Source organism: Phoxinus phoxinus (assembly GCF_949152265.1).
Source record: "Phoxinus phoxinus genome assembly, chromosome: 17".
Classification (NCBI taxonomy): domain Eukaryota; kingdom Metazoa; phylum Chordata; class Actinopteri; order Cypriniformes; family Leuciscidae; genus Phoxinus; species Phoxinus phoxinus.
The window spans coordinates 12,623,249-12,643,204 of NC_136892.1; the positions used below are offsets into that span (position 1 = coordinate 12,623,249).

The 19,956-nt window shown below is 38.2% G+C and overlaps 2 protein-coding genes across 3 annotated transcripts in view; one reads left to right on the top strand and one right to left on the bottom strand.

Annotated features, from left to right (window-relative positions):
- Positions 1 to 244: 244 nt before the first annotated feature.
- cpdb (carboxypeptidase D, b) lies at positions 245 to 18,280 on the bottom strand. 2 transcript variants are annotated; one of them, XM_079587013.1, is made up of 21 exons: positions 17,370 to 18,279; positions 16,194 to 16,396; positions 15,973 to 16,115; positions 14,695 to 14,861; positions 14,263 to 14,606; positions 13,199 to 13,390; positions 12,945 to 13,127; positions 12,781 to 12,863; positions 12,610 to 12,700; positions 12,176 to 12,321; positions 11,915 to 12,084; positions 11,558 to 11,827; positions 11,073 to 11,268; positions 10,168 to 10,306; positions 9,950 to 10,081; positions 9,716 to 9,811; positions 9,546 to 9,607; positions 8,456 to 8,587; positions 8,166 to 8,351; positions 7,581 to 7,677; positions 245 to 981 (listed from the first exon to the last, which is right to left on the bottom strand). In XM_079587013.1, exons 1-21 carry the CDS (start codon positions 17,996 to 17,998, stop codon positions 779 to 781), a joined length of 3,864 nt encoding a protein of 1,287 aa, XP_079443139.1. In that variant the 5' UTR covers positions 17,999 to 18,279; the 3' UTR covers positions 245 to 778. The 2 variants fall into 2 exon arrangements, 1 of the variants encoding a protein (XP_079443139.1); XR_013794743.1 differs by having other exon boundaries at positions 543 to 981; positions 8,166 to 8,376; positions 17,370 to 18,280.
- The window catches only part of unc119a2 (unc-119 lipid binding chaperone a2), a 38,474-nt gene continuing 36,207 nt past the window's right edge, over positions 17,690 to 19,956 (top strand). The window contains exon 1 of the mRNA XM_079587027.1: positions 17,690 to 17,866. The gene's annotated coding sequence lies outside the window, so the exon portion shown is untranslated. The remainder of the gene's footprint in view (positions 17,867 to 19,956) is intronic.

Here is a 19,956-nt window from a genome sequence, read left to right on the forward strand (position 1 = left end):
ACAAGTGTGAACACACCCTCAGATAGGCTATAAAACTGCTGTTGGATCATTTCAATCTGACAGATGAACTGGAACGGCACCTGAATGTTTGTTCTTTCAAATATGATACGTTATTTATGTCACCATCTTTGATATTACTTTAGACCCAGTCGCTATGGTTACATGCAATTGAATCCCCAAATCAGACAATATTGCCTAAAGTCTGACGTGCTTATGTTGAATAATTAGGGGTTAGGGATTTGAACAAAATGGGTAATCATAACGGTGATGCTTTCCCAAAGCAATCACATACTGTAACATTATTCCTCATCCCATTCTCAACGGTTTCTTTTTTTTTTTTTGTCAAAAGTCTTGGTGCTTTACTACCACCTGCTGTTCATTCAATGATAAACAGTTTACATCAAGGATCGCTAGACTAGGGATCCATCTTTCTTAATACATTTATGACAGCAAACTCCAAGATGAGCTGAATAACCTAACAATCCTGGATCAAGTCAAATTGTCGGGGAGTATTTCACATACGAAAAACGGGCCCCAGGGATGCTTTTAAACTTAAAACATACGTTTATTTTTATTTTTTAAACAAAAATATACCAACTAGGTGTGCATCCACCATTAGCAACAAGGTAAATGCATATATTTTATTAAGTTTAAATACATACTGAATGAATGTAGTGGAAAAGTTGCATATAAAATAAAGACATGTATAAACAAAGACATTTTAATTACTGAGCATAAAGACAGTGACATTTTATTCTTAAACGTTGTGACAGTACATTCATTTTGCCTCCACAAAGAAAGGGTCATCCTCACTCTCGCTCTCATCCAGAAATTCCTCTCGCAAGGGTGACTTCTCTGAAGCCATCGCCTCCATTCGGAGGTCTTCCCTCTTGCGACGCAACCAATGAACCCCGTCTCTGAACTTGGCAGAGCGAAGGTGCCAGATGAGGAGAGCGCAGATCAAGATGCTCATCAAAGAGGCTAAATGAGGATGAAGAGTTGCAGGACAGTTTACTACTACATTTTTATAGGAGTCCTTTCATTCAAGTCATTAATCAGTTCACTCAGAGGGAGTTTGACAAGTAGCATAATTATTATGACCTGAATTTATAACAGATTTAATAATATGGGTTTAAATATGAATACTTGAATTTGTAAATCGGCATATTTTATAAAACATTTTATATTTATAGAGATCCTATTATGTCCTTTTAGGCAAGGCAAGTTTATTTATATAGCACATTTCATACACAGTGGTAATTCAAAGTGCTTTACATAGAAGAAATTGAAATAATTACGTAAATAATAAAAGAAATAAGAATAATTAAAACAGTTTAGAAAATAAAATACAGTGCAAACAGTCGGACAAAAAGTGGCACAGTGCTTATTCAGTAAAAGCAAAGCTAAGCAGTGGTAATTCAAAGTGCTTTACATAGAAGAAATTAAAATAATCAAAAGAAATAAGAATAATTAAAACCCTATCTGAGATGGAAGTGATTGAGCAGGTTTGCGGTGCCACTGGACCTACAATCCAGGGACGTCCTCTGCTGGGGTGGTGTCCCCCACAGAGCACGTTTCACTTTTGCAACAGCGAACCTCTATACTCTCTGTAGTATAGCTAATCTTCACTCGCCTCGTCGGAGTGAAGCTCTCCCGTTCCCCTTCAAAATCTCTTCCAATCAGACAGCCCTGATCATTAATAATCACCCCTATCTGAGATGGAAGTGATTGAGCAGGTTTGCGGTGCCACTGGACCTACAATCCAGGGACGTCCTCTGCTGGGGTGGTGTCCCCCACAGAGCACGTTTCACTTTTGCTGTTTTAAACAAACAGCGAACTCTATACTCTCCATAGTATAGCTAATCTTCACTCGCATCGTCGGAGTGAAGCTCTCCCATTCCCCTTCAAAATCTCTTCCAATCAGACAGCCCTAAAAATTAATAAAATCTTCCTGAATCACAGTTTGGAAAATAAAATACAGAGCAAACAGTGTATTTTACAAAGTTTTGATTTTGTTTTTGGAGTATAATAGAATAGGTTTTCATGCTTGAATGTTTAAAAATCATAGTTTTGCAGTACCCCTTTTCCCAGTCTGTCAGGAACCCAGTCTGCAAAATGTGAGAATGACACCGTTTAGTTCCTGGCTTTATGAAGCCCCTCCTTCCAAAAAGCAGAATGTGCTCTGATTGGTTGGCTGCCACGCCCTTTCCATCACTGCAAGTTTTAACACCCTACTAAAGCACCTCAACCAAAAAAAGGGGTAAACTCAACTCAAACCAGGGACTACAGGTGAAAATTAGCACAAGTGCTACAACCTGGTATAATGCATCTCTCCTTTTTTAAATTAATGTATATTTTACATTGTTATATTTTAATAATTATTTAAACGAGGAATTGTGATGCGTGTGTTCCCGGAAGAAAACTTAAGGCACAGTATGTAAGCAGGGCTGCCAACTTTTGTTGTGCCATCTCCCAGAAATAAGTTTTTGCAGGGTGGGATGTCTGCTGGAGTTGCTTTTTTTTAGTTAACAACACACTATGGTCATTAAATGGCTGTTTTGAGTTAAATGTAACGTTATGTGACATTGTTTTCCAGATGTTTTTTTTTTTTTTTTTTTTTTTTTTTTTTTTACTCTTTCAGCGGTTGAAACTGATTAATTACGAGACATTATACATTTCGGTAAGTTGTACTGTATCAACATACTTTCTAATGTTCACTTGTTTTTATTTACTATTAACTAGTAGTAAAGAGGAAAAGACAATCAGTTCATGTGCCGCTTAAAGGTGCTACAGCAAGCTGTCACGACTCACGTCACATTTAAGACCACCAAAACGGCATTTATTGTTAGAAATTCTGTCAATTTTATTACAAATTTCAAACTTAACGCGTTGTTTCATATCAAAAGTAACCAGCTCGGTCTTTTCTGTCGGTGTTGGGGTCTTCTTTGCTTCGAGATTTTTCACTGTGTCAATTGAATGCGTGAGAGTTGGCAGCCCTAATGCAAGTTTCGCCACAAGAGGTTGCTTATTCCAAACAATAACAAAGGCATAGCTTGATGATGCAGTGAATGAGCGTGGAATCATGGGAGTTGTCGTCTTCACCTCTAAAGGGGGGGTCGCACACCGGACGAGAAGCGCCGTGCCACGTTTGTAAAATTCAAACACATTATTCTCTATGAGTGTACACACACCGGCGGTGCCATTCGGCGTCTGTCCGCGGCGCCCAGCAACGGCTTAGGACCGTGTTCAAAATCCTGCCGCGCCACAGAGCGGCATTTACATCATTTTATATTAAATTTACATTTATTCGTCTCAAATCGTCGTTAATGTATATACAGACTTCACTCTGTGCTGCAATATACATTTAGTTTTACATTCATTCACAGAAATCAGCTGCTTGAATGAAAATAGCGGATGTTATCGGATTTTCAGGTGATATTCTCAAATTCATTAAGTTAACGGACGCTCTGAGGTAAAGTGTTCAGACTGCAGACTTAGCAACGATTGTATTTAATTGTACAGTACAATCATAACATAGTACAGACATTATCTTAATTCCATAATGTCCTTAAAGGATAATTCCGGTATTTAACACCTTGAGTCTATATTGTAGTTTGTTTTGGATGAACAAGAGTGGTGGACAACATTTTTTTGACAATGGTTCCTCTCTCGAGTTTTTGACTATAAAAGAATTGGCCATGGACCCATTTAACATTGGAGTCAATGGCCATGTCCGAAAATGTCATTAAAACAGCCAATAATGTTCGTTTACAAAACTGTTAAACTCACCGAGTGGTTAGTGGGGTTCATTGATGTTCCAGAAACAAAAAGTGTTGCGAAATACAGTTTCTGTCGTGTTTTATTCGTCATTTTGTAAAATCCCATTGAATTCTGTTGAAGGACTGAGTGCTCGTTAATATAAATGCGCTACTGGAAACGGAAAGGGGGCTGTTTACATTTGGTCGATGTAATCTTTTTGCTCGCTTCCGTTTCTCATAAGGCTAGCGAGCAGAGCAACTGTGCTCCGGGAGAGTAAGCGAAATAAACAAACAAAACCTTGAAAATATTGAAAGACGCGACCACTGACCAGTGCAATATGAAGTTGAACTCGACTGTGACCGTGAGTGTCCCGCGAGACATAAACATCGGTTATCGCCATCAAGTGGTCGGGAGTGTGCTAACGCTTCAGATTCAAATATTGAGCGGAAGTTACACGGTTGTGAAGTGTCTGAAAAAATAAATAGTTGTGATTGATTATTCATATAATCTATCTGTTTTCAATTTCGATAATTTAATATGCAATATATTAATCATATTCATGATTAGTTATTAAAATTCCCTATAGATCATTTGAGCTAATTCATATGGACCCAGAGTCCGAGTCATTTACATTACAATATCATATTAATAAAAGCTGAATGACTTGAGTTGCTAAATGGCATGCAGTTAATTTAAAATGTGTATTTATATATATATATATATATATTAGGGGTGTGCAAAGCAGCCGATATTTGTATCTGTATTTGTTGAGGGGGGAAAAGTATTTGTATTTGTATTCGAGTAAAATTCAAAATAGGCGTAAAAAAAGAAAAAGAAATTGCGTTACACTTCTAATTTACGTTATAGTGTAAGTATTCTTTAATTATATACATTCTAATAATGATGGATATGCAATATTGGTTGATATTTTTCCATAAATCCAGCAATGAAACAAGGAACGTCATTGAAAAGAAAATAACGTAACAGTCATTACCTCATCCATGGTTAAAACAATAAAATACCATTGTGAACATTATGAAGCCTACATCTTGCTGTCTGCAAAAGACTGAGTAACTTAAACGTACCATATAACTCCCACACGTCCATACAATTCGACACAACTAACGTTACAACGAAGTTGTGTCCGCTCAATTGTGCTCTTTCTTGCAAGAAAACGATATCTATGAAAAGTTTCAGTCAGGATTCAGGCCACATCATAGCACAGAAACTGCGCTGGTTAAAATTACAAATGATTTACTTTTAGCTTCTGACCAAGGCTGTATCTCAATACTAGTTTTACTCGATCTTAGTGCTGCGTTTGACACTATAGATCATAAAATACTCTTAGATCGACTTCAAAATTACACTGGTGTTCAGGGACAGGCATTAAGCTGGTTTAGATCGTACCTATCAGACCGTTACCATTTTGTCCATTTAAATGGGGAAAAATCAAAGATAACGTCAGTAAATTATGGAGTGCCGCAGGGATCTGTATTAGGCCCCCTGCTATTCTCAATTTATATGCTGCCACTTGGTAATATTATAAGAAAACATGGAATAAGTTTCCACTGTTATGCTGATGACACTCAATTATATATTTCATCACGACCAGATGATAACACTAAATTATCTAAAATGACAGAGTGTGTTAAAGATATAAAATATTGGATGACGTGTAATTTTCTTCTATTAAATTCAGATAAAACGGAGGTATTACTGATTGGTCCAAAAAACTGCCCACAAAACCTCTTACAATACAACCTTAATCTAGATGGACGTCCTGTTACTTTATCCTCTACAGTAAAAGACCTGGGTGTTATACTAGACCGCAACTTGTCTTTTGAAAATCATATCTCAAATGTCACAAGAACAGCCTTTTTCCACCTTAGAAACATTGCTAAGCTACGTAATATGCTATCAGTTTCTGATGCAGAAAAGTTAGTTCATGCATTCATGACCTCGAGACTAGATTACTGTAATGCTCTATTAGCTGGTTGTCCTGCATCCTCAGTAAACAAGCTACAGTTAGTCCAAAATGCAGCTGCTAGAGTTCTTACTAGGTCAAGAAAATATGATCATATAACACCAATTTTATCATCTCTACACTGGTTACCTATTAAGTTCCGTATCAATTACAAAGTATTGTTACTGACCTATAAAGCCCTAAATGGTTTAGCTCCTGTGTATTTAAGAGATCTTCTATCGCCATATATTCCATCGCGCTCTTTAAGATCGCTAAATTCGAGGCTTCTGGTCGTACCTAGGATATCTAAGTCCACTAAAGGAGGGAGGGCGTTTTCACATCTAGCTCCTAAACTCTGGAATAGCCTTCCTGATACTGTCCGAGGCTCAGACTCGCTCTCCCAGTTTAAAACTAGATTAAAGACGCATCTCTTTAGCCAAGCATTCACATGATGCATCTCATACCTTTTATACTACAGTTAAATCAGATCAAATGCATTCATATTAAGAACAGCAGCTACGCTAATTATTTCCCATCTGCCTTTTTTGTTGTTATCTCGGGACATAACTCAAATAGAGTTCGTCAGCTCCAGTTAGTATCCAGCCTCTCATGGAGACTTCAGATGCCCCAACGTCTGTGATGAGACGACTCGACGCCTGTGAAGAGACGACCCAACGCCGGCGATATGTTATGCCCTAAATTTCATGATTAACTAACTGTATTTTTGTATGTATATTTTTGAAATGCATTTTCTGTAAAGCTGCTTTGAAACAATGTGTATTGTGAAAAGCGCTATACAAATAAACTTGAATTGAATTGAATTGAATTGAACACACGCATTTTAACCGAACGTAAACGTTACTCTGTAAACAGCCTATTGTCTAAATTACCGCGCTAAACAGCTGCGTAAACAGAGCGAACATGAGAGCGCCCGACTCCAGACGTCAATAATGCAGCGTAATGGAATAATCTCCCGATCAAACTCCACTTCCCGAAAGTTATAAACTGCCTCAGGAACCTAGTTAAGGTACAAAAATCTATTCAACAAAAATAGTGATGGAGTTAAGTGTTTTTTCGCTCAGCCGAGCGCTCTCTGTTGCTGTGTGGAGCAGCCTGCGTCCGTCACTCACTCACTCTCTCACTCATCCGGGCGTGCACTGCGGTCTCATGAGGAAACGCAGCTTTTTGATATAAAGTTTTTCCTATTCCCGAATACAAATATTTTTTAAAGTATTTGTTCGAAATAAGTATTTGTAAAAAACACGTTATTTGTGCCTTTCCGAATACCGTATTCGGGTTCGGCTCCACCCCTAATATATATATATATATATATATATATATATATATATATATATATATATATATATAGCTCTTTGACTATGCTAGCCGCGTAAAAAAAATAGTGGTGTCAACATGCATGATACAAATATGTTACTCGCAGTAAATCAAGAAAAAGAGATTCAAACAATAAGACAAACCGTGTTAAGCTATAACACTGATTCGTTTTATGATAAAGGTATCCAAACAGTTGCTCACCTGTCTAACACATAATATATTAAAACATCTTTGGTGTTTCCATGGTTTCTACAGAAGTAAAATCATAAATGAATTTATATCTTGTTAGAAACATTTGGGATAATGCAAGTGCCGGTACACAAATCAACAAAATATATAACATTGTTCTATTGTTTTTTGCATATTTTTTTTTTTTTTTTTAAACTTACATATTGTGCCTTTAAGCCTACAATTGAGGCATTTCAGGGAGAAAAGCATAATAGGTCCTCCTTTAATATCAACTTCTTTTGACCAATGAGAGCACTGTAATTAGAAGTGTTGAGATTAAAGTGTTAAGATTTACCTGTGCCAATGACAAACACTGCCCGACCGAGGGGAGCCCTGTCTGCTGTAAAGTCAATCACAATGGGACTGGTCACTCTGTCTGAGGATATGTTCACCTAAAACCACAGAAGGAGAATGAGAGAATTGTAGAATGTGTGCAGCTTAACCTGGACAGAAGCAGCGTGATCATTAATATTTTTTATTACACTATTGTCCAAAAGTTTGGGAAGGGTAAGATTTTAAACGTTTTTGAAAGCAGTGCTCACCCAAGATGTATTTAAATCAAAACGCAGAAAGAAAGAAAAAAACAGTAACATCATGAAATAATAATTGGTGAAAGAACCAGTCACTCACATCAGATCGCAGCAATTAGCAAACTACAATGATCCAATCAATTTCCAATGGACAAAATCAAGTCCCGCCCAACATTTGTTCAATGAGCAGTTATATACACAGACTCTTAAAATGTCATTCATTTCTGTGATGCAAAGCTGAATTTTCAGCATCATTGACAGACATGATCTTTCAGAAATCATTCAAATATGCTGATTTGCTACTCAAAAAACATCTCCTCTTAAAGCCGTTAGCCATTACTAAAACATACCTGCTGGAGCACTTGCTGATATCCATGGGCCTGAACCTGCAGTTGATGTGTGCCTGGAGCCACGAGAGTGGTGAAGTGACCCTGACTGTCTGCATGAACCGTCACAGAGCCGTTCACCACCACAACAGCATCAGACACCGGGCGGCCTTTACTGTCCCTCACAAAACCACTCAGACTTCTGTGAACCTTCAGAGACCAAATATGAGGAAAACTTTGGTTTAAATGAGTTTAGGTTGCTTGAAAATATGGCTATTCTGAGAAGATGAGAAAGTTAGTTTGAGCATGTCCACCTCCAGCAGCATGCGGAAAAGAGGCATTCTGTTTTCCATCCACATAGAGAAGAGCTGATGTTCAGCTGGGAACAAACAACAGCCAGTGTACACTGTGATCTCAGGGCAAACACCCACATCCAAACTGAAGTCCTGAAAGAGAAACATTTGTAGTTTCTTAAAAAAGACTGAATATGCAGAAAATGAGATTTGAGAGCTTCAGTGGAGTGAACTAGAGCAAACACTTGATCATTTTAAATCAGTTCTGCCTCATTCAGCATGCAAGTTGTAAGTTGGGGCTCCATTTATTCCTGGTAAGATGCGTTTTGGTTGATCAGATCACAAGTAGAAGAGGAAGACACATTCCCGTTAACACCTGATGTTTTAATCCTTCTCTTTTGTCCACTTTCAACTACTTCTGTCCTGATTACTTTGAGGGGAGGGTCCATGGGATTTTTCAGATCTTTCGATCTAATTGATGAAATAATCAAACGTAATTTACATATGAATACGACCGAAAAACATACGGAGAGCATCAGCTTTCGTTTCTGCTCTGACAGCCACAAGACCACACCGAACGCTGTAAGTGTGTGTTAGAAATCAGGAATGGTGAGAACATTGGTTTGAAGATGAAAAACGTACCAAGCTAAAATTTGTGTCTCCAGCCAACAAAGTTTCAATCCCGTCTGGCTAGCACACTTCCTATAACGTTTTTCGCATTAGGTCAGTAGGCGGAGTGCAGGCGGACTTTTAATGGCTGTTCGAACACATGAGCGTTTACACTACGAAAGCAATCGGGTTGGGTTTTTAAATGCCTCTGGAAGTCATTGAAAGTGGACAAGCTCAAAACGTTTTAGACCCCGTTTAAACCTGTATTTAGCACTGTTCACTTGTGATCTAATCGACCAAAACGCATCTTAATACCCGGTGTAAACAGGGCCCTGCATGGTCAAAATGGATAGACTAATACATGTAATTTGATCTACATTGTGTTATATACTCTAATGAGTCACAACAAGCAAGTCATAAGCACCAGATGTCACAACAAGAACGATATCTACAAACATGACAGAAAACCTGCCATTCGGACAATCTCAAATGATTCCAATACCTTCATACTGCCCGTGTGAGAACTGAAATCCGCACCCTTCAGGATCCCTCCCGGGATTTTCTCTGTCGAGTTAGAATGATGGAGTCATCATGTTTTGTGATTTTTTTTTTTTTTTTGGGCTGCAATTTTAGCAGTATTTTCTTTTAATCTTGAAGTCTTTTCAACAATACCTGACTTTTTTGTACATTTCAGGTTACCCAAGTGCATGAAAGGATGACTTCTGGCATACAAGGAGGCCAAATATCTCAACGTCTCCTCATTTTGTTCTGGGTGAAAATCATAAGCCCAATCACTCAGATGTTAACTGTGCAGGATCGTTTACTGTATATAACAGAGTTAGGATCCTTAACACAACGAATTGGTAATAGTAATGGTGTATAAACAAATATAGGTCTGTTGGTTACCATGCTGATTAGGTCTGTCATAGGGATACGTGGCCAGTAGAGAGCCTCCCTCCAGCGCTATCGAGAGAGAGAAACCCCCTCCATAGATCAGATCCATCACTGAACGGGTCTCTGGCTGCGCGGATTTATTACCTAAGTATGAATGCAAATGTGATATTCACGGACCACTTGACAAGCTTTTGATAATGACATCATTTCAATGCAGAGTGTTGACTGACCATAGAAGAAATCAGTATCCAGATCTATTCCACGAGCATTGGTGTGCCCCACACTGGAAGAGCAGAGTCCCTCATTTGCCTGCTCCCTACCATCGGGGTTCACACACGGGAGAATCAGGATCCTGCTCCGGTCAATCAGCTAAGAGGAAGGACACAAAAACTGTATTAATGACAGGTACACAAACTCTGTCCAAAACCTAACCTACTTAAACGGCATCATTAATGCACATCGAATGCACTAGATGATCCAAAATATAGATGCTGCCGCCTTTTTGGCCAATTCTAAAGGTCCGGTAACATTTAATATTCCACTGCGAAATTGCGTGGATGAAATCCAGTCATTTCAATCTGTGTGATCAGGAGTTTTGCGAAAGGCCAAAAGAGTTCCCCAAGAACATTTCCCTTGTGTTCAAGTTCAGAAATCGTCTTTGGTTTGAAAGTGACTTCTACATGAGCTGCGCTTCATACATTACTAAACTTTTTATAAATGGACCTTTCTTTTGTTAGCTAAATCAAGCTAAAAATTGGGTTAAATGTGACCGCAATGCACCCTAAGACAACAATGCCAAATTGGTCAGTGACGATGAAGAATGAAAGCATAGTTAAAAAAAAAAAAGTTAATTGTATATGTGTATACATTAATTGAATTCAACACCAAGTATCCCATTAAAAACTTATTTTTTTTATATTTCAGTGTGCCATGTTTTTTGTAAGTTTAACAACATGCACACCACTCAGACTTGTTGTCTATGCAGAGTGTTCCCAAACATTTTGCGCTACCCCTAGAAACTTTGTTCACTCACGAAACTTTTGCGAGCAAACACAGCGCTTGGTATATATATGGTGGGATTAACAACTATATTTCAATGTTTTTACAAGTGGACACAATGTTTTGTGAAGCTTGCCTTGGTGATGGCAAGATTCCTGCCATAGTTGAGGCAGAGAACAGAAGCAAACTCGAGCAGCAACTCTGGACCTGCTGCCGCATTACCATGGACTCCAGCCACAAAACGGATCTTGGGCTCGGCAGGTTGAGACATCTTTAAATTGCCAGCGATCTCAAGGGCCCAGATAGTTCTGAACTCAGAGCTTTGACCCAAACTGACCCCAGGGGAGAGAAAAAAAAAAAGTGACAATTCAAACGATGACATTTGAAGTTTCACAACATCATTTACCAAACTCCATTCAATGAATTCTCATGATCTACATTAACTTATTTTGCATCACATAACTACAGAAATGTGAGTGATGTTTGCCATAAGGGTGTTAGCACATTTCTATAGCAGGTGGTTACTAAGGCCTACTGGCCCAGGTCAAAATATCTCATTCTCCAAGTTCTTAGCAAGCAGCGCCAACAACTTGATAAAGACGCATCTTCAGGATTACATACCTGTACAGCCGTGTGATGCGAGGGAAGGTTAACGTCAATCCTCTCAGGAACTCGGAGCGTTCCCTGTAGGTTCGGTACTCCAGGGTCTGAGCAGGTAGAAGGCTGCGGACCATCCGATCCAGCCCACCAGGGACTAAAAGCTGCTCCACCAGTTTCTCAAAGTCCTTCTGTTCTACTCTAGACGGCTGCAATGCATCTCTGGTCAGCTTAAAGTCCACCTGCTCCACCCGAGACTTCAACACCCGGACAGATGCCGACATTGGAGTATGACTGGGGGAAAATAGCACAAGAAATGTAATGGCTGACCAATTTTATAACTGGCATTCTGTTCTTTTCTTGTGAAGGGTAAGGTCTCACTCTGGAGCGGAGGCTGTGAGATGATAAGAACCAGGAGCCAGGGGTCTCCAGTATTGGCCTGTGCCGCTGGTATGGACTTGATGACTTGAGCCTTCCACCATGACCGTGGCGTTAGCAATGCCTTTGCCAGAATGACCATCAGTCACCATACCCCTCACAAACATATGAACCTGACACAAGGGACGTCACACAAACCATGCAAATGTTTTAACGGAATAGCTCACCCAAAAATAAAATGCAACATGATCAAGAATGAATCACCTGCTGTATAAACTGTAAGAGCGCTTCGTGGTTCTTCTCCCAGTATTCTGAGAGCGAATCCTCCGGTGGGAGCAGCTCACAGCTCAGACCAATGCTAACGGCTAAAGTGTCAGTGCCTTGATACGCCCAAGTCAGCATATCAGTTCCTAGTATTATGCAGAAGGCAATAACAATGTTGATTTCTGTGTGAAACAGGATACTCAACATAGAAGAATATGTTTTCAACATTGATCATAAGCAGCCATGTTTCTTGAGTATCAAATCAGCATATTAGAATGACTTCTGAAGGATCATGTGACGCTGAACCCTGGAGAAATGATGCTGAAAATACTGTACTGAATTTCACACTTCTGAAGGGTAATGTAAATATTTTTTATTTTATTTATTCATTTATTTTATATTGACTTTAATCAGTGATTATGCTTCAGTCTGACCTGTGACCACTGGACGACGATGCTTCGTGTCTTTTTTCTCTCTGGTTCTTGACACGTCACAAGCTTGGGGCTCTTGAAAAGCCTGAGATTGCTGGAAACAATAAAACGAGTCAGTAAAATTAAATGTTACAGTAATGTTACGCGATTCATGATATATACTAAAATACACACCATATAAAAGGCTTCTGCAACAGATTTAAACATTTTCTCATCAACGGAGTCAAGGGAATTCGGATACACGACTCCCCTAAACCCTAGAGACAACAATGGCAGTTTTATCATAATTTTTTTTTTTTTATTAACATCGTGACAAACTTAAGAACTAATATCTGTACCTCCACGTATACTTGCAGACAGCACAAAGGAGTGAGCCTTGATCCAGTTTATCACTGCTTGAGTTTCTGCTTCAACAGTATTCTTCGACTGTGACTGTTCAGGGAAATTTGCATTCAGGTCAACATGGTGACTATTACTGTGTCCAATAATACTCTGGTCTCCTGAGACCCGTTCCTTGTGAGCTACGAGAAGAAAATCAGTGTAAATACATAGAACAATCTAACCACCTGCCTTTTTTTTTTTTTGCTAGTACCTCTTAGCGCTATTTCATACCCATCTGGGTTCATGGAAGGCATGACATGAATTCTTGTGCTATTGACCAGACGCGTGACAAACGGATCTTTGTCATAATTGCGGCACAAGTATTCAACCAGGTTTAGGAGAATCTCACGACCGATAAACTCGTTTCCATGCAGGTTACCCACAAACATGACCTCTGGTTTGCCTGGTTGAAGTAAGGGGAGGTTATCACATCACTAGAGACGTATTAATGTACACTACCAGACAAAAGTTTGGAATAATTTAGATATTTTGATGTTCTTGATAATCTCTTATGCTCATTGCTCACCAAGGTTGCATTTATTTGATCAAAAATACAGCAAAATGGTACTTTTGGTTGAATTTTTTTATTTATTATTATTAAATGTAATTTATTCCAGTGATGGCAAAGCTGAATTTTCAGTTTCATTACTCCAGTCTTCAGTGTCACATGATCCTTCAGAAATCATTCTAATATTCTGATTTGCTTCTCAAGAAACATTTCTAATTATCAATGTTGAAACATGATACACTACCATAAAACATTTGGAATAAAATGTTTTAATAAAAAAGGTACTTTTGATTAGATTTAAATTAATACTTTAAAATTAAATTGATCAAAAGTGACAGTAAAGGCATTTATGATGTTGCAAAATATTTCCATTTAAAATAAATGCTGTTCTTTTGAACATGCTAGTCATAAAAAAAAACTTAAGTAAGAACTGTTATTAACATTGAAAATAAAGACATTATTAATAATTAAGCAGGACATCAGCATATTAGAATGATTTCTGAAGGATCATGTGACATTAAAGACCGGAGTAAAGCTGAAAATTCAGCTTTGCCATCACAGGAATGAATTCCATTTGAAAATTTATTTATATATAAAAAGTTTATATATAAAAAGACTTATTTTTGTAATATTTCACAATATTTATTCTATTTTTGATCAAATAAATGCATAAGAGAGTTCATAAGAGTTAGGAAAAGTATTCCTAACTTTTGACCGATAGTGTATGCACAGATACACAATATAAGAATGTGACTATGCAATTGCACCTTGTGGATCAACACCAGGATTGGTGGAAATCTCCATCACATAAAGATTCCTGCCCTGCACTGATCGTCCAGCAGAGTTCAGATAAGTGATGGATGGATAGATAGCACTAAACAGTTGCAACATCATCTCCATTTGATCATAACTGTGATGTTGGAATTCCAAAGACTGGATTGGATATTTCGAGGTGGGAGGCCCTGGTGTGCTCAGATCTTCTTTGGTCACTATACGTCGTTCAGCGTGATCTAACATTAACACTTCCTCTACCGGTTCCTCAAGAGTGAAGTTTAGCAGCGTGGCTTTGCCTTCGATCACCGGCACGTTCTTCACAGTGTTTGAAAGGTACCTGAAGGAAACAGGAAAAATTCCATTAAATCGGACTAATACCAACTCATCATTTTACTTTTATGCATCTGCATTCTGCACATAATCACCCAGGTGAGCTAGCAGTGATGTCATATCTTCCAGGGAGCAGCAGGCGATAATAATCACCAAACATCCAGCTTGTGATGTTGTGATCAATTCCAGAGACAGAGATTGTTGCATCTGGGAGACCAAAGCCTGATCTGGTCATTATGAAACCTCTCACACCAATATGAGCCTTAAATGGAAGCAAAATAAGATTTTATATCATTACATTTTTTGTATTGAATTCAATTGTGGACAGTGGTTCAACACAACGGAAACAATATCTCAACTGAAATACTTTATGTAGAATTCAATTAATTGAGTAAACTCAACTAAATGTAGACTTTTCCAATAACTTGACTCTGAATCAAATTTTTTGAAGGAAAATGTCAGCTAGTGATGGGAGCTTTCGAAAAACTGATTAGAACCAAATGGTAAAGGTTTTGAAGCAGTGGATCAGACTTCAGAGCGCGTATCAAACTGCTAAAGTCACGTGATTTCAGTAAACAAGGTATCGTTACATCATAACCGCTGCGAAACGTTTCGAAATTTTAATGGTTCTGGGGGGGCGATGATTTCTGTGAACCCATGAATCATGCAGATTACTGAGATCGCCGCCCATGGAACAATCAAAACAAGCCCTGAAATTGATAAAAGAACATTACACAGACACTTGATATATTAATCTTATTAGATGATTAGTTAAATGCATTTGATAGATTATACTTTCAATAAAGCATTTGCAATGGGTTTGTAAAAGGTGTTTTTATGCATGTTTGGTCTGAGTTTTTGTTGCATTTCCATTGTTCTGACCAGCAGGGGTCACTAGCGTGTGGCGTTTCGAACGCTTCGGCACAGGACTCATTTTGCGAAGCAATTGGTTGAATTGATTCAAAGCTTTGAAAAGCTTAATTTCTCCCATCACTACTGTCAGCTAACAATACCTTTTCTTTACACATATGATGTTAAGTTAGGTGTTGGCATCCATAAGACGTTACTGTTTACATTCATAGCAATCCTATAGTAGTTTACATTAAGGCAACTTGAGTTCTCGTTAGCAGGTCCTAAACAATTCACAAGAATGGCAACCCCCCAAAACACCAAAATAACAGGACCCCCCCCCCCCCCCCCTCCCCTCTAATTTTGCTTAAAAGTGCAATAAATAAATAAACTTTACTTCAACATTTACAACATTCATCTTCCTCTCAAGCCACATGCACAGCATTATGTGAAGTGGAAATCCTGTTCTATAATGTTACTTTATCATAAATAATTCCCACACTATAATATTCCAATCAACTCACTTTCTGCATGTAGGTAAGAAGGGTCTCCTTGTTGTTGGTCCACTCTGTGTAAAGCTGAGAAGCTGGTGGATACTTGCAGCAGCTGAATTTAAAAGTGACTTCAAAACAGTTCCCTTTGAGGTAGTTGAAATTCTGCATTCCCCCTGTGACACCAAACCAAAGCTCAATGGAGTTTCACTTAGTTAAAATACCTGAATTTAATGTCCAACAGTTTGTGATACCGTCTCCGAAGCTTTTGTTGGGATCAACAGGACAGTCAGGGTTGTCCAAACTCATAATGGGATGGTTCTCAGTGTAGGTTTGTGCTAAATGGCGAAATAGGTCTTCATCGGCTGTCAGCCCAGGCCTTGCAGAAGAACTGCCATCATCAAAAGGGAAGCTGGCCCCCACCGAGCCCCCATGTAGACTACCAGACAAGACAAACCTGGAAAAGACAACAAAGAGCCAGAAAACCAACCTGGTGAGAAAACACTTCTTGTGAAAAGATTTGACTTGTTCATTTACTTCTGATCTGAGATTGTCACATTACACCACTGAATAAATCAAGATTTTTTTTTTCTGGGCCAGTATAAAATATTGCCAATTTATCTTAAAATCTAGTTAACTCTGATGTGAAGTGATGGTCATTGTGTGTCTGGATGAACTGGCTTTAAAAAATTATTTGTTTTATTTTTTATAGTCCAGTATTATTTATATACTATTTTAGGTTTTATTCATATTTTGAATGAAACCTTAAAAAGGGATAGTTCACCCAAAAATTAAAATGCTATCATTTATTACTTACCCTCATGTCCTTCCAAACCCATAAGACTTTAGAAGAAGATTGACAGTCGACTCAACTACCACTTTGACGCTTCACAAAGTTCATAAGAGACCTCTTTATGAACTTCTTGAAACGTCAAATTGTCAGTTGCGTAGCTGTCAAAGGAGGGACAGAAATCTCTGATTTCATTAAAAATGTCTTTATTTGTGTTCCGGAGACTAACGAAAGTCCATGGGCTACAGGTTTGAGGGTGACTAATTGACAGAATTTTCATTTTTAGGTGAACTATCCCTTTAAGTTAATTTTTAAATCAGTTTTAGTTTTTTCTAATTATAGGCTATGTTACTGTTGTTAGTACTTTTAGTGCTTCAACTTCAGTAAGTTGCCATGCTAGGCGACTTTTTTTTTACCTCTAATATTTGCATTTTGTTTCAATTAACAAAAATGTTGTAATAGTTTTAGAAAAATAGAAGACCCTGCTAAATAATAGAAAAATACCAAATTATTTGTAACGACATGTCAAGGTTAATTGAGGCTATCAAAATGACTTCAATAAATAAATAATTTAGCCTACTCAATCCATTCTACAATTGACTACAATATTTGAATAAAATCTTAAGCCTAAACAACGTACTTTTTTTCAAGAATCCATCTCATGACAGCCGTGACCTCTGGTGTATCATCTGAAGTCATGCTGGAGGGCTCATCCTGGTCAGGGAAACTCTTGTCGAGGTCATAATGTTTGGCATTCTCGCGGCCTTCCGCACTTCCAGTGCACTCACCCTCCACCGCGCGCTCAAATCCGTCAGGATTCATGCTGGCCATTATATAGATGTCCGTTCGGTTCACCAGCTCCGTCACTCTCACATCACGGCCATACTGAGTCAACAGGTACTCAATCAGATACACTAACACCTGCCTCGATAAAGCCTCGTCCCCGTGGATGTTTCCCACATACTTGAACCTGGGTTTGCCCGGTACATCCGTACTCGGATTCGTTGTTATTCTCATGACCCAAAGCTCCCTTCCCTCGACAGACTGTCCGATGCTCGCGAGGCGACAAATTTGCGAGTATTGGAGAGAAAAACTCTGGAGACGGTCGGTCATGGCGGCGTAGTTGTAATATCTCAGGTATGTTTCTTCGTTCACTTTGTTGGTGTGTCTCAAACCAAGTATTTGGTGCGGAACTATTAAAATATGCGGCAAAATGAGCCACAAAATATGCATTGCGCGTTTGTAGTGGTTTGCAAACAATAGTGACATTTAAAAATAACCCTTTGTTTGTCGTTTTAGTGTCAGTTTTTTTGTTGCGCCATTACAAAATTGGTCTTCATTTGGTCTGCAAGTTAAACCCGTTGAATCAAAATTAGGGACACTAATAGATTCCACTTGGCTTAATCAGTAGAAAATTGGTTTGCACAGGGCCAAACTAAAACGATGGATTAAACCATTGCCGTTTTAGGGGTAGTTGACAATCGTCCATAACATTTTTGACCATTTAAATTTGTGTATTTTAGGTGCTGTATTTGGTCATAATGATTTTTATAAAACGGTATTCACCTTTTAGCTTTTATTTTCAGTTACCTTGCATAATGAAGCCGGGAAGTTAGAAATTGCCACCACATAGCCTAGAGGCGAAAGTAATTTGTAGTGGTGCAAGAAGTGTGGGATTAAATGAGTGCACTTATTTAATCCTAAAATGAACTTTTAATAATGAGTGTACAACCGATGTACACTCAACGGGTTCAGAATACCTATAATACACAAAGGGTCGCGCCGAATGAACTGCTGGGCTGCGTCCTCAATCGCATACTCTCTTGAGTAGGTTCTTGAATAAGTAATTCACCACGGCTAAAAAAGTACATTCTATACCATGAGTGTGAATAATCTGGACGTACATCGCCATGTTGCTCTTATCACGTGACCTACTAGCGTCAGTTGCGTCGCTTCACTGACATTCACAAATCCTATCACGCGGCCTCATAGGATAGTAAAGTGTCCATCGTATGCACACTTCAGAAGCTTGCCAGAAAAAGTTGGGTCATCCCGGTGCTTTTTGCCTACTCTTTTATGAGTACTGTTAATTCAGACATACTTCTTTTGTCACATACTGTTGTCCGCCTACTCTATGGCGAAGCATGCGATTTCAGATATAGCCCCTACAGCACCAAACCGCTGGTCCAATGTGGGTGCAGCGTAATATATCATACAGGTATAAATTCCTTTTTAATTGATTATTAAATTGTTTAAATAAGGTTTAGTTACCATGACAGCATAAATATTTTAATTACTACTGGAGCTGCTTGCTATGTTTCAAATGATTATTAAACGACAAGCACAAACTATGCAAAAGCTGCACCCTTCCGGCGCACACAGTGTTCGAATTCCCTCCTTCAAGTGAACTATATTAGTGGACTAATGTAGAGCAGTGAATGAGGGTATAGGGGGCGAATTTGAACACAGCCTTGGAGATTTTCCAGGTAGTCCCTCTCAATAATATGTGTGGATAAATTGCATGTTTAAAATGTGAAAACTTAGTTCAAAATAGTTTTAAATGGAGTGCACCATGTCACACTCTAGGATGCTGTTTAAAATGGCATTTAAAAACCTAGTGCTGTCGTTTTTTTGAAACTTTTGACCCTGATATATGATGATCTTCTTCCAAAAACCCACTTCCTAAAATATAAATGCAGCTATTTATTTTTATACTAAATTGTAATTGTAAAGAGTAAAATGTTATAAAGAGGACATTATAAATAAATAAAAGTTGTTTCCAAATTTTGTTTATACAATAACTACACAAAACTAAAAGAAATGATGAGCTGCACAGTATAGGTTAGGTTAAGATTAGTTTTTTTATTGCTGTTTAAATATGGCTGTCATAAATATGTTGACTAATCTCATAATTTCAGATCAGACATTCAGACTGTATTTCTATTGACCCTCTAGTTCCCTCTTGTGGTCACTGAGGTTCTCCACCCTAAAACAACTGCATTTTAGAGAGATTTTTTTTCCAAACTCTTTTTTTCCAAAGAGTTGATAATGTTGAAAAATTAAACATAGGTGGATGCTTGAAGAGCCAGAAAATACAAAAATCTACAATTCCAATTTTTGTTATGTTTGTTACATTTGTAATGTCTAAAATTATCACCTATCTACTCGCCGTCATTTATTTATTTATTTTTGTTGATATATCAGTATCCGAAAGGTAGTTAAGTTTA

What these genes read in the sequence shown, in the direction of transcription:
- cpdb (XM_079587013.1), bottom strand. Translation starts at nt 17,998, where the DNA reads ATGTCACTATTGTTTGCAAACCACTACAAACGCGCAATGCATATTTTG. An exon ending in CAACAAAAGCTTCGGAGACG is followed by an intron (nt 16,116 to 16,193) that starts GTATCACAAACT and finishes TTGGTGTCACAG; the next exon opens with GGGGAATGCAGAATTTCAAC. An exon ending in GTCTGCAAGTATACGTGGAG is followed by an intron (nt 12,864 to 12,944) that starts GTACAGATATTA and finishes TGTTGTCTCTAG; the next exon opens with GGTTTAGGGGAGTCGTGTAT.